General features: G+C 45.0%; 1 protein-coding gene across 6 annotated transcripts in view; it reads right to left on the reverse strand.

Moving 5' to 3' along the window:
- Window positions 1-13,396, reverse strand: part of HERC1 (HECT and RLD domain containing E3 ubiquitin protein ligase family member 1) — a 2,088,313-nt gene that overhangs the window by 841,680 nt on the left and 1,233,237 nt on the right. For all 6 annotated transcript variants that reach the window (XM_078685198.1, XM_078685199.1, XM_078685195.1 and 3 more), the window contains exon 48: window positions 7,160-7,334. In XM_078685198.1, coding sequence (XP_078541324.1) covers window positions 7,160-7,334 — 175 coding nt within the window. The remainder of the gene's footprint in view (window positions 1-7,159; window positions 7,335-13,396) is intronic.

The raw sequence follows: 13,396 nt of genomic DNA on the forward strand, positions 1-13,396 counted from the left end.
GTCCGCTGTCAAGATTATCTGAAGGAACTGGCTCTAGGAACGGTCGTCCCTTGGAAAGGTTTTGGTGTTCCACCACTGCAGAGAGCGATGAGTCCGACCGTCTACCAACACTAGGTCTGTTAATTGACCTTGAGCGTGGTTCCATTGACGTGATAAGCACTCTTGGAGAGGACGCATTTGAAGTCTTGCATGGGGCACTATGAAAATGCAAAAGGCCATCATCCCAATAAGCTGCAGGAGTGTTGTGGCTGAAACTTTGTGAGAAGAGTTTGCATGCTGGCTATCCTCATTGGAGTGGGATAAGCTAGCGCTGTTGAGGTGTTTATTGTGGCACCGAGGTACTGTTGTACTTTGGATGGTTGCAGATGAGACTTGGTGTGGTTTATTGTGAACCCCAAGTTGTGGAGCAGTTGGATTGTGGCATGGGTGTGTTCTACACACTGGTTGTATGAGCTGGTTTTTATGAGCCAGTCGTCGAGGTACGGGAAGACGTGGATGTGCTTTCTTCGTAAATGTGCCGCCACTACTGCTAGGTACTTGGTGAATACTCTTGGTGCTGTAGTGACGCCGAATGGGAGCACTTTGAATTGATAGTGCTGCCCGTCGATTACAAATCTGAGATACTTCCTGTGAGCTTTGTGAATGGGAATGTGGAAGTATGCGTCCTTGAGATCTAGAGTAGCAAAGAAGTCGTTTTGTAATAAGAGAGGAAGGACTTGTTGGAGTGTGACCATGTGAAAATGGTGTGACTGGATATATATGTTTAGCGGTCTGAGGTCCAGAATAGGCCTTAGAGAGCCGTCTTTCTTCGGGATAAGAAAGTATAGGGAATAAACCCCCTTGTTTTGTTGGTGCAGAGAAACTGGTTCTATTGCACTCTTTTCTAGCAAAGATCTTACTTCTTGCTTTAGCAGTGACATGTTCTTGTAACATTGGGAGCTGTTTGGGTGGTATGTTTGGGGGGTAGATGTTAGTTCTAGACAATAACCTGACTGAATAATTTGTCGCACCCACCTGTCTGATGAGATGTTGATCCAGGCAGGAAGGAATTGTTGTAGTCTTCCCCCCACAGGAGTGGAATGTTGGGGGGGAAGCGGAGGAAAGTCATTGGGTAGGGGTGGAGGCAGAGCGGGAGTTGTTGGTTTTGCCTCTGCCTTTGTTGTTGTTAGCCCTGTAACCCCATCTCTGGTAGACTTTGGTGAATGTGGATTGGATAGGGGTCTTGTAAGAAGTGGAAGGGCTTTCGGAGGAGTAGCCTCTTGCGTTGCCTCTATATGATGAGCGACGAAAAGAATGTCTGGGAGCTTGCAGTTGCAAGGCTCCCATAGATTTTGCTGTGTCTGTGTCTTTTTTCATTTTTTCTAAAGACACATCGACATTAGGGCCAAATAAATGATTTTCATCAAATGGCTGATTTAGGATGGAATTTTGTACCTCAGGTTTAACCCCTTCGCTGCTGGGCCGTTTCCGCCGCTGTGCGGTAAACAAAAGAACAGGGCGGGGCCGTGACGAACCCCAGCCGTTATCAACACACGAGCACCGTGGAGCGTGACGGCTGGGGTTCGTCACCAGCATGCAAGGGGTTAAAACCTGAAATACGTAGGCATGCATGTCTACGCAAAAGGGTACTGGTATTAATTGCCCTTGAGGCAGTGTCTGCAGCATCTAGGGCACAACGAATTGAAGTATTCATAATATTTTTACCTTCTTGTATGATTCATTGGCCCTATTTTTATACTTGTCTGGTAGATGCTGCATTATGGACTCTAGTTCATCATAATGTGCCCTGTCGTATCTTGCCAACAACGCTTGAGTATTGGCAATGCGCCATCTATTAGCTGCCTGTGACGCCGTGCACTTACCAGAGGCGTCAAGGAGTTTAGATTCCTTATCTGGCGGTGAGGCCTCACCTGATGTCTGTGAAGTAGCACTTTTACATGCATTAAGTACTACTAAAGAATCTAATGCTGCTGGACCTCTAATGTAAACTGGTTCTGTAGGGGCAGCTTTGTATTTTTTCTTAATTCAAGGGTTGAGGACCCGAGCCCTGACAGGATCTTTAAATACCTCTGTTGCATGCTTGATGACCCCTTTAAGCATTGGCAAAATGGCAGTGGACCTTTGTGTGTTATCAAAAGTGTCCATTAGGAAATCTTCCTCCACAGTATCGGTGTGTAAATCAACACCATGGTACTGGGCAGCTCTTTGGACTAGTAGGTTAAAACCTATAGTGTCCTCTGGTGGGGAAGGCCTGGAAGGATATACATCGTCTTGGGACTTAAGGGGTGTTATAATCATCCCATGGGTTAGGTGACTGAGGGGGACTATTGGTCCCTGTTGGGTCATGTGCACCCCCACCTGTGTCATCAGAGTGCCTATCTACATCATCGTCTGGGTTAGTGGATGGTGTAGGCGAATGATGTGGTAGAGGAGGTGTGGGAGGAGGAACAGTATGGGGAGGTAGTGGAGAAGGGACTCTTAATGGAGAGGTTGCAATGTCTCTCTTCTTTGGGGGAGGAGGTGATGCAGGAGCCTCTAGTGGTCTTTTCTTGGAGCTAAGAGCTAGTTTTCTTTTATAAGAGTCTTTTGAGTAGGATCTAGTGTAAAAAGCTCTTCTGTGTCTGGCAGATCCTTCGGCATCGAAGTTTTCGGATCCGAAGGTTTCTTCGGCACCGACTCGGTAGTTGGTCTAGAGTCTTTTGGCTTAAAAGTATGACCTTTTGAAATGTCTTTTACCGGAGCGTGTTTTTTCGGTTCCGGGTGTTTTTTCGGCTCCGAAGTTTGAGAGTCGGGACCTTTAGGTGGTTTTTTACTCGGCTCCGAGTGCAGTTTCCGCATCAATGAGCCGGTGCCAGTCTTCGGCGCCGAATGCTTAGGTGTTGGAGCAGTGGTCGGCGTGGTTGAGGAAGATGGCTTCTTTTTCAGTGTCGGTATGGGATCGGCACCGGGAATAGGCTGATTGAGCCCGAGCCGCCTGAAGGCTTAATAGGCTTCTTTGCCGAGCCTGAAGGCGGGGTGTGGGAAGCAGTCTCTCGGTGTGCACCCGGGTCCGAAGGTGAAAGTGTGACCGAAGCCTTTTTTGAGGGTGTCGAGGATGGGTTGGGGTCGACGGTCATACTTACGACCTGTTGAGCTGGAGTGATGTCTTCGACGTCTGAGTATTCTGCAAAGAGGTCGTCGGGAATCGACGCTGACGAGCGAGCCATTGTTCTTTGAGCTCGTCGATCCCGAATCGTCTTTTTGGAGCGGAAAGAGGCACAGGCAGAACAGTCTTTGGCCTCGTACTTCGGTGAGAGGCAGAGGTTACACACCTCATGTAGATTAGTGTGGGGAAACTTCGACCCACATTGAGGACACTTGTTGAATGGCGTCCTTTCCATGAGCCAGAGAGTAAGGCCTAAGTTGGCCCGAAGGCCTTCGTCGATGACCGGAATCGAAAGACTTGGAAGTGGTGAAGAATCGCGTCGGTGTGGAGCGCGATCGGAACAATACCGTCGAACTGGGTGGGGATTGCGCACAGAAGGATATTCGGTTCCAAACCTGAGCGCATGAAACACATCTGAGCCCGATGGCGGAAAAAAGCAATCTGAGGATGGAGCCGATGTCGATGCGCAGTATGGTCCAGAGGAGGAGTCACCTATCTCGTGACTTCCAAAGAACTTTTCAGGACAAAAACAAACTGCAAACATCCGGGCCCAACACTACGTGGCGATCTATGCACAGTGCGCAATCTGCAGCTTATATGCCTCAAACACTTGATTACAATGTTGACTTGTACGTCCTGCAACTTTGATAATGAACATTAACACTAAGAAAGGGTGGCTCTATATGATCACATATCCCATTATAATGCATATGCTAATTGATCTTTGGGTTCAAATGCTTTTATTTTTTCTATAAAGTGTACAACAGAAAGACACATTCCTCGATATCATAGCCACTGAGAATTGGTAATAGCTACAGTGAAAACACTTTTTTTAGTCACTGCCAGCCCAGAAGGAAGGGCAGGGCTAGGAACCAAAAGCAGGCCTGGAAAATGTGGTCAAATCAGCATCCAAACTGCATGTAGCAAGCCGGCACAGCAAGCCAGTCTGAGCACTGCAAGCGGGGTTTGTGAGGTGTGAGGATTTTGGGTGTACTATATGATATGGCTATGGGGCCTTATCGTGGAGTACACTCACAAACACCGACTTGGGCCCAGTCTGGATTGTTTGCGTTACCCTCAGCTCAACCCTGGGTAGCCGTGGCTACTTACATATATCATTAATGGAAGTGGGAGCTTTGACATTAGCTGCAATGGCAAAGTCGATCTAGCAGTGTAAACCTTGCCCTTTTAGTCTGTAGTGGCAGCCTTACATGCCCTGGGTACCCGGGGTACTATATACTAGAAACTTGTAAGTAAGTTAGTACTAAGGTGTATCCAATTCAACATACCTTTTGTATAGGGTTAGTACACTGGCACAGAGGTCTGGTTATTAGGCCTCAGTGCACTCAGTTGAAAAACCATCAGTCCAAAAATGTGGGGGTAACCATGCAAAAAGAGTTATTTCCTAACATGAGGATTCAGCCCCCAGAGACATTTTTTTTAAATGACAATTATGTTGCGTTTTACACCATATATTTTAATACACAACCATGTCCAATTATAGAAGGGATGGATGGTGGCTAAAAAAAGGCACCATGGCTCATACTGGCATTGCTAGAGTGGGGCCAAAAGGTGCCTGTATCCCTGCTCTACATGTCCTGCCCCCCTTCCTTTTAAGCCCCGTCACCAAAGCTGTTGAATAAGCACATTTCTGAATACTTAGAAGTGAACTCTTTGCTTGACGAGTCGCAACATGGTTTCAGAAAAAACTATAGCACTGAATCTGCTTTAATCATAGCCAAGGAAGAAATATGTGAAGTCCTCGATGGAGGAGGGACAGCGGCACTGGTAATGCTTGACCTTTGGGCTGCATTTGATACAGTCAGCCATGAGATTCTGGTTGACCGGCTCCAAGATTTAGGGATAAAAGGAACAGCAATTAATCTCCTAAAATCTTTCCTAACAAATCGACAATGTGGCAATAGGGAAGTTTGTCTCCAGGCAGTTCTCCCTACCATGTGGAGTCCCACATGGATCGGCACTCAGCCCTACACTTTTTAATCTATATGTTACAATCTTTAATCTATATGTTACACCACTAGCGTTGATTATTTACCCTGGCCTCTTATGCAGATGACACCCAAATTGTGGTGTCTCTGACAAATAGGGAAAATAGCCCTGGAAGGGTTTTCAGTGCTTGCATGAGAAAGGTGAGCGATTGAAAGGACAGAAATTGATTGAAGCTGAATGCCTCAAGACCAAGGTTATTATCTTTGGCAACAAACCCTCCCTCTGGACACCGAACTGGTGGCCGGCGGAGTTGGATACACTATCGATACCCTCAACCAAGGTGAAGAACGTAGGTATTATAATAGACAGGGAACTTAAATTTAAAGAACGAGTCAGCAAAATTAAATCGGCATCCTTCTGCTCTATAAGGATGATTAAAAAGATCAAAAAATACATGCCGACTGAACTTTTAAAAGAAGTGACCTTAGCAATGGTCCTTACACAAATTGACTATTGTAATAGTCTTTATCTCACACTGGCAGCGGGTCTTGTTAACAGACTTCAGATTGTACAGAATGCAGAAGCCCGCCTTATTTTTAAGATTCCAAAAAATGAATCAGCAAGAGAAGCCATCAGAAGACTGGAATGGCTGCCAGTTAGATAAAGATGCAAATTCAAGGCCCTCTGCTTGGTGTTTAAATCTTTGCATGGATTGGGACCAGACCAGTTTAAGAACAAATTGAGATGGTATGCGCCAGCAAGAACTCTACGTTGCGGTCTGGCTAAGAATGTGATTGTTCCCCCCCCCCCCCATCTAAAAAGGCCACATGGGGAGGCAGCAGTTTGTTTAGGACAACAGCAATGCTTTGGAATCACTGCCATTTGCCCTAAAAACAGCACCTTCATTGCTCAGTTTCAGAAAGGGCCTAAAAACCTGGCCATTTACACAAGCCGGATAAGAAGCTTTTCTTAGTTCTCGACTATAGTAGCAATTTTCCGTCTCTGCTACACCGGTCTATTGCGCCAAGACGCTCTCGGGCATTAGTTGCGCTCTACAAGTTTTATTTACATTTAAATTTACATGTGAAGGTACCAGGAGGTGAGCCTGAAAAACAGACAGACATTGCTCCTTCTCACACACTACTAACTTTCACATCAAAGCAGTTGTGGTTTACAATGTATAGTTTGTATTTATGTGTATTTATCGGTACATGCATCTATAGGTAAATACACGTACATGCAAAATCAATTTTACATGTAAATCTGACTGTGTGAAATTTTAAACACTTCAAGCAAACCTGTAAGTCTGACTGTGTGAGGGTCTTTTGAAGCATGCTTTGTCTTTGTTTGACAAAATTCACATTCTTTAACATTGGTAATATCTCCATTTAGAACCTGAAGAGTCAATCTTCTCTTCCTCAGACACTATCCTTGAGATAATTTTGCAATAAAACCTTCTTTAAAGTTTTTTAACATCATTTCTCTAACATCTGAAGCTACAAAGTAAAAATAAGGCAGCCAACAACTGTTACAACTTCTAGTTACAAGAAGAAGAAACATAGAAACACTGACTTAACAATAAGTACTGGGGTACAACTTTTTTTTTCACAGTGTTAACCTAAATAGTAAACATGCTTTAATAAGAATAATTGCAATTAACCATGTCCACTGACCTGCCGTGTTTATAGATCAGAAAAATATATTCTAAAATGCATTTCTGCAACTGAGGACGCATAACTTAACTCTTTAAAATTCTGAAGGGAGTAACATTTGTGTACAACAAAAACATTGGAGGCTGTTTGTTAATTTATCACCAAGCTACCTTTTTTGAAATCCAAAACAAATATAAGGACTGAGGCATAAAGATGCAAAGTTTAAAGTTTTCTTTCAATCGCATTTTGTTGTCATGCATTTGAAATCAGAAATCAAGAATTTCATATGATTCGGAACACTAAACGATGAATGGCTTTATATTAAGTAGACATTCAAGTACCATGCTCTCCTGCGGTGTCATGTTCATCACTTTCAAATTCAATGCATTTTGTACGGAGGTCATTCACAAACCTGACAGAGAGCAAAGAGAGGGCCCTCATAACCATAGTTCTAGCAAGAAGGACCTGGGCTGCTGCTGTTACTCGTCTTAAAGCCATAAGTCGATCATGAGGATTCACCAAGGCAGCTGCTTGTTCTCCGAGAGTTATCCGGCCAGAAGAAATTTTCTCAATTGAGCCATGGCAACCTTCCAAAAAAGAAATCGATTAATGCAAAATGTCATTAAGAATTTGCATACCAGTCATCCTCAATGTTTCAACTTCTTTCTATACAACGCCATCAAAACTGACATCCTCTTTTTCTCTTCTGACACACAAACATGGACACTTCTTTGTAAAATTGAGCTCTACACAATAGTATCTTTAACACCAACTCATGCTGCAGGCTATCGACATAAATCTCCACATTTTCACCACCACCTTCAATCAACTAAAAGACCTAAAGTCACATGTTATTAATTGTTACTTTAGCCCGGTTGACACATTGTTCCCTCTCAACGAAAGAATCCCTTTTTAATGACAATAATTATCTAAACCTATCACTTATGGGCACATAATAAAAGTTAACTAAGATTCTGATACACATAGTAAGATGTGAAAATTGCCAATGCCCTCCCTCATGAGCCAGATTTATTAGACACTTTCCTGAGGCTCAGCCGGGAAAGCTAAGAGTGCGCTCACATTTTAAGAATTGTTTGCTAATTTTGTAAAATTACTTGTTTTTAAAATCTACTGTTGTTTTTGCCCTGCACTTACCCCACGCCGTGTTTACTCCCTCCCGCACTGCGACCGCGAACCCTGTAGCCGACTAGGAGCTGTTCAGGGACTCACGCGGGCCTAGGCGCCATTTTCAGACCAGTTTGGGGCGACGGTCTAGTTGTTTTTTTATGCCCGCCCACCCCTCTCCTCTACTTATGGCCACCACCAAACGTCCGCGCAGCGGGCGGGCGCAGCGGGCGGAGGCGCGCCAAAGGCAAGCCCGTCTGTGCCCGTCATCGCCAGGACATCGCCTCTCGCCAGTTCCCCTGGTCGAGTGCTGCCGGAGCCCCTAGCTTATGATCGAGAGGTTCTTTTAACTTTGAATCCAGGTAGGGAGATGTGTGGGAGATTGCCGAAACAACTAGGGGAGACATATTTGACCTGTACCACATGCAACTTTGCTGCCCCAGTACCTGGCCGAGTGAGACGAGCCAGGGGACTGGAGATTCACGTACAGATCCCGGTTTTCCAACTAAATGTCAGATCACTTGCCAAACACTATTTGGAAGTACAGACACTTATCGCTGAAGAATCCCCTGATGTGTTCTTTATTTGTGAAACCTGGCTACGAGATGATGATATGACAGAAATAGTGAACCTGACTCTCCCCGCAGGATATCTGATTGAGACGCTAAACAGGGACTCAAGAGGCGGTGGTATTGCAGTAATTTATAAAGCTCAATACCCCTGTTCCTTTATTAAGTAAGATATCTGTGGTGGTGAATGTGCCCATTTTAAGATTGCTATCAGTGCTCATTTCACTCTTTCAGGACTATTTATCTACCGCCCACCGGGGCCTGCCTCGAAGTTTATTGAGGCTCTGCTAGAAGCAGCTAACTCGCTAGTGGTGGGATCTGCTAATTTTACAATTTTGGGGGACCTGAATCTCCATTTTGATCAGACCCAGGATCTATCTGTAAACTGTTGGCGGACCTGGCCGCTCTACAGCTAGATCTGCTGATTAATGGCGCCACGCACTTGGCCAGGCATATTTTGGACCCAGTGTTCTCAAATATTCCGCAAGTGGAAGTGGATATGCCTAAGCCTATGAGCTGGACTGACCACTTCTTGGTTAGAATCAGCATGGTGATCCCTGAGCCTTTCTCGGTGGAGGAGGTGAATAGGGTCTTAAAAAGACCTTGACATAAACTCAAAATGAAGGATTTTCATGCTTTTCAAGGGATGCTTTCCCTGGAGGACATAACTGACCCGGAGGTGGCGTACACTGCCTTTTGTGATTGGATTACAAGAGGTCTGGACGCCCTCATTCCAGTTAAATGGACTAAGGGGCGCAGGTCCATTTCTCATCCATGGTACGGTGAGGCTCTGCGAGCACTGAGGAAGCAATGCAAGAGAGCCGAGCGGACATGGAGAAGGGATTATAAATAGCGGGATAAAGCAATTTATTTGGCTAGAATAAAGCTGTATCACAAAGCGATCTGTTCTGCACGTGCCTTATTTTATGCAGAGGAAATAAAAACCAGTCTTAATCCCACTAAATGTATTTTTAAAATTGTGCAAGAGCTAAAAAAAAACACAGATCCAGAGTATCTAATTTAACCTCTGCACAGCAGTGCGAAGACTTAGCCATTTTCTTTGTAGAAAAAGTGCAAAAAATGTATAAGACCTCCCCGCAGCATTCTCCGGGCCCACATCTTTCTGCAGATACCAGGGTTGGTGGTACCACCTTAGCAATCATTCCAGAGATCTCGGATGAAGAACTAGTGAAACTATGCAGGAAAGTGAAATAGGGATCTCCATCGGACCCTATGAGGCCGGCTCAATTTATGGAGTCCCTGGCGCTTTTCCAACAGCTGCTTGGCGCCATACTTAATTTGTCCTTTTCCACAGCTAAAGTCCCTAGGACCTGGAAACAGGCATGGGTATCCCCCATCATCAAGAAGCCCTCACTGGATCCGTCAAAACTAGAAAACTTTAGGCCAATCTCCCTCCTTCCGTGTGTGGCCAAGATGGCTGAGGCTCACGTGAATAATGTTCTAACTCAATACATGAGCCATAATGACATTCTGGACCCGTCTCAAAACGGATTCAGACCTGGCCATAGCACTGAGTCCGCCCTTCTTGCCACTACTGAACACTTAAGGACGATCCTTGATGCCGGTCAGAGTGCAGCGCTGATTCTGTTAGATCTCAGCGCTGCCTTTGATACGGTATCACATGACATTCTTTTATATCGGCTGGAGGCGGTAGGGTTTACGGGCTCTGCCTTAGAGTGGTTCCGATCATTCCTAGAGGAGAGATCTTTTTGGGTTTTGGCACCACCATACATCTCTCAGTCTCGCTCTATCAGTCAGGGGGTTCCGCAAGGCTCTGCACTCAGTCCATCTTTGTTCAATCTGTACGTGCAACCTCTGGCAGTAGTGGCAGAGGAGTGGGACCTAGTGCTGGTGTCATATGCGGACGATACCCAGCTGGTTATCACTCTGGCTGAAGGGCCATCCACATCAGCCACTAGGTTTAGAGAAGGGATGGCAGACAATTGTCTGCAGCTCAATGCTAGCAAAACGGAGGTTTTACTTGTAGGGAAGAACACCGCTCTCTGGGATGAGCATTGGTGGCCGGCCTCGCTGGGCACGATGCCAACGCCAAAGCCTCTAGTTAAGAACTTGGGAGTGTGGATAGACTCCTCACTTAGCTTTCAGACCCACACAAAGAGAGTGGCAGCTACTTGTGTGGGCCTGTTGAGAGGCCTAAAACCCATTCTGAAGTATTTTGAGCCAACAGTACGTCAGCTCATTGTTCAAGCCATGATTATCACTTGATTGGACTATGCTAGCGTGCTGCTCCTGGGTGCCAACAAAGCTGAGGTTCTGCGACTCCAACGGGTACAATACTTGGCAGCGAGAACTCTGATTGGGCTTCCTCGCAGATGCCCTGTCAGAGCAACGATTGGAAGGCTTCATTGGCTCCCGATCGCATCTCGGATCCAGTTTAAAGCCCTTGTCATGGCGTTTAAGATCCTTAAAACCGGGAGTCCAGCTTTGTTGCGCCCTTTGCTGACCTTGTATGTTCCCCGGCGTAGCCTGCGTTCATTGGGACAACACCTGACGAGTGTACCACGTACCAAACTTTGCCGTATGGGTGGTCGCTCTTTCCGGGTGTTGGCGGCTAAACTTTGGAACTCCTTGCCGGCCAACATTCGTGGAGTTGAGAACCTGTTGGCTTTTCGGAAAGCCATTAAAACTTTTCTTTTCTCGTCATCGTAGGCTCTTCCGTCCATGTATGGCAGCCTCGAGTATCTGTCTCTTTAGATCTAGCAGCGCCGGGACGCCTCTTTGCTGGGGCAGCTGTTTGCGCTTACCAAGTCCTTAACATAACATAACACATAATAAAACTCTGATCTATTCAACCGAAGGGCGGTTACTTCATTTTACCCTAGCATGGTTTCTGCTGACGATTTAGCCATATCACTCTTTAACAGATCTCTCTTTCTCCAACTTTTGTTTGATGAAAACTACCAAGATCTTCATTCCCTTACTCTAACCACGGAAACATGCAAACACAAGCTCAAAATTATGCATCAACTGCTCAACTAAATATGATACCTTACTGATTTTGCAGAACATTATCTCTCGCTTGGAAAACATGCATTTGTCACGCTATTAGCCAAGCCATTCAGTGCCACTCACAACAAGAGGTAACTTGCCTTATGAAAAGACTTACCTTGCAGTCTTTTGACCTAGAAAGTGAAAGAACCTAACAGATGCATCAGCTATTTCCCTTAACAGTGCTCCTTTCATTACTCAAGACCTCAACTTATCATCTAAAAATACAACAATAAAATCTCATATCAATAATTCACACTTCAGAATCTGAACCTCTCTTTCCATCGCCATCACTATAAAACCAAGAACCGCATTTCAAATAGATCGATATATATAAAAAACATAATCAAGATGTGCTCTTTTACTTCCAACATATATATGCGTTACACAGAACTCATCACTGGTGCCACTATTGACTGCACATCTAACTCTGCAACTATCGCTCCTTTGATTTTTAACAATGAAAAGTTACTTATCTGTAACCCTAGTTATTCTCCAAAGGTACCCTAATCAAAGTCATAAACACTAGGTAAGGTAAGGTAAATTTATTATGCATAGTTAATTAACCCCTTCGACGCTCATGACGAGCTGGGCTCGTCATGGCGTAGCCTCCTCGCACGCTCATGACGAGCCCAGCTCGTCACGTAAAGTGCGCTTTCGCAAAACCCAGCGTACGGGCGGAATTCCGCCCGCACGCATGCGGTTAAAACCAGTGCAAACATTTTACAAAAAAAGGTTTTAAAATATCATAAGAAAATTGATTCATTAATCATAATTAAAAAGAGCATACAATATAAAGGCCGATCTAATGTCCAGGAACATCTCTCTTAAGGCAGGAGAGCATGTTTCCTTAAGTTCTGATTAGCGCCTATATATTTCCTGTGTCAATGGTCGGAATGTTTTTTTTAACAGTTTTTGCTCGATTATCGCAAGGAACTTTACATATCTGCAGTTCAGTTTCGGGTTTGCAGGGTTCAGGCAAGCCAGCACCGCTTGCCTTCTAGTGCGAGTTCCTATCTGCTTGAGCTGGTCCTTTAAGAGCTGTTGGCGGGCTGGTCGAAGCTCTTGACAGAGACAGGTCATATGAAGTATGTCACCCTTCTCTGTATTGCAAAAGGTGCAGGCATCATGGCCATCGCTCCTGAGCCATGGTGGAAAATGCTCTCTAATGGGCTAGACCCCTAGTCTGTGTTTCAAGAACTTCAGTTTTGTTGCCTTGGGATAGCCCTGACTGAAATATGGTTGTGGTGTCAGGGATTTATAGGAATTTAGAATCATCCATGCATGATTTCTTTTGGCAAATGTCTCTTTGTCCTCTAATTGTGAAAGGGATTTGACGGTTTTCCAAACCAATTTTTTAAACACATTATGCCCGAGTTGCATATCCCAAATCGCTGATAGGTTAGTGGCCCCCAAGGCTGCCTTCAGATAAGATCTTGCCTGAGATACGTCCCTGCTTTGAATATCTTGCCATAGCAGCGAATTTAGAGGGTTAGTAGTAGCAGAACGAAGTTTGTGGCAGCAGATAATATAAGCACCCTGTCTTGCAAGAACTTGTTTTTGTAATCCAAATTCCAACCTGAGTTGGGCGGGCGATGTGTAGGATGGGAGCGAAAACATTGATCTGTAGGCTTTTGTCTAAATTATGTCCAGGTGCTTGGAGTCTCTCCCGCGTAGTGCCTCACTGCCATAGCAAATGGAAGGTAGTAACTTAGCCAGGATGACTTTCAGATAAGGAGTCAGAATTGGTCCCGTCAGTTGGTTGTCTATACTTTTTAATGTGACAGCAATGCAAGACCCTCTCCTTTTTGCTTCCTGCTTTTGCTGTGAAAATGAACCATCTCGGTCAAAGATGACTCCCAGATATTTATAAACGGATGCTGGCTCTATTTTTTGGCTGTCCAGTGTCCAAGACTTCTGAAGCT

The sequence above is a fragment of the Lissotriton helveticus genome, chromosome 3_2, assembly GCF_964261635.1.
Source record: "Lissotriton helveticus chromosome 3_2, aLisHel1.1, whole genome shotgun sequence".
Classification (NCBI taxonomy): Eukaryota; Metazoa; Chordata; class Amphibia; order Caudata; family Salamandridae; genus Lissotriton; species Lissotriton helveticus.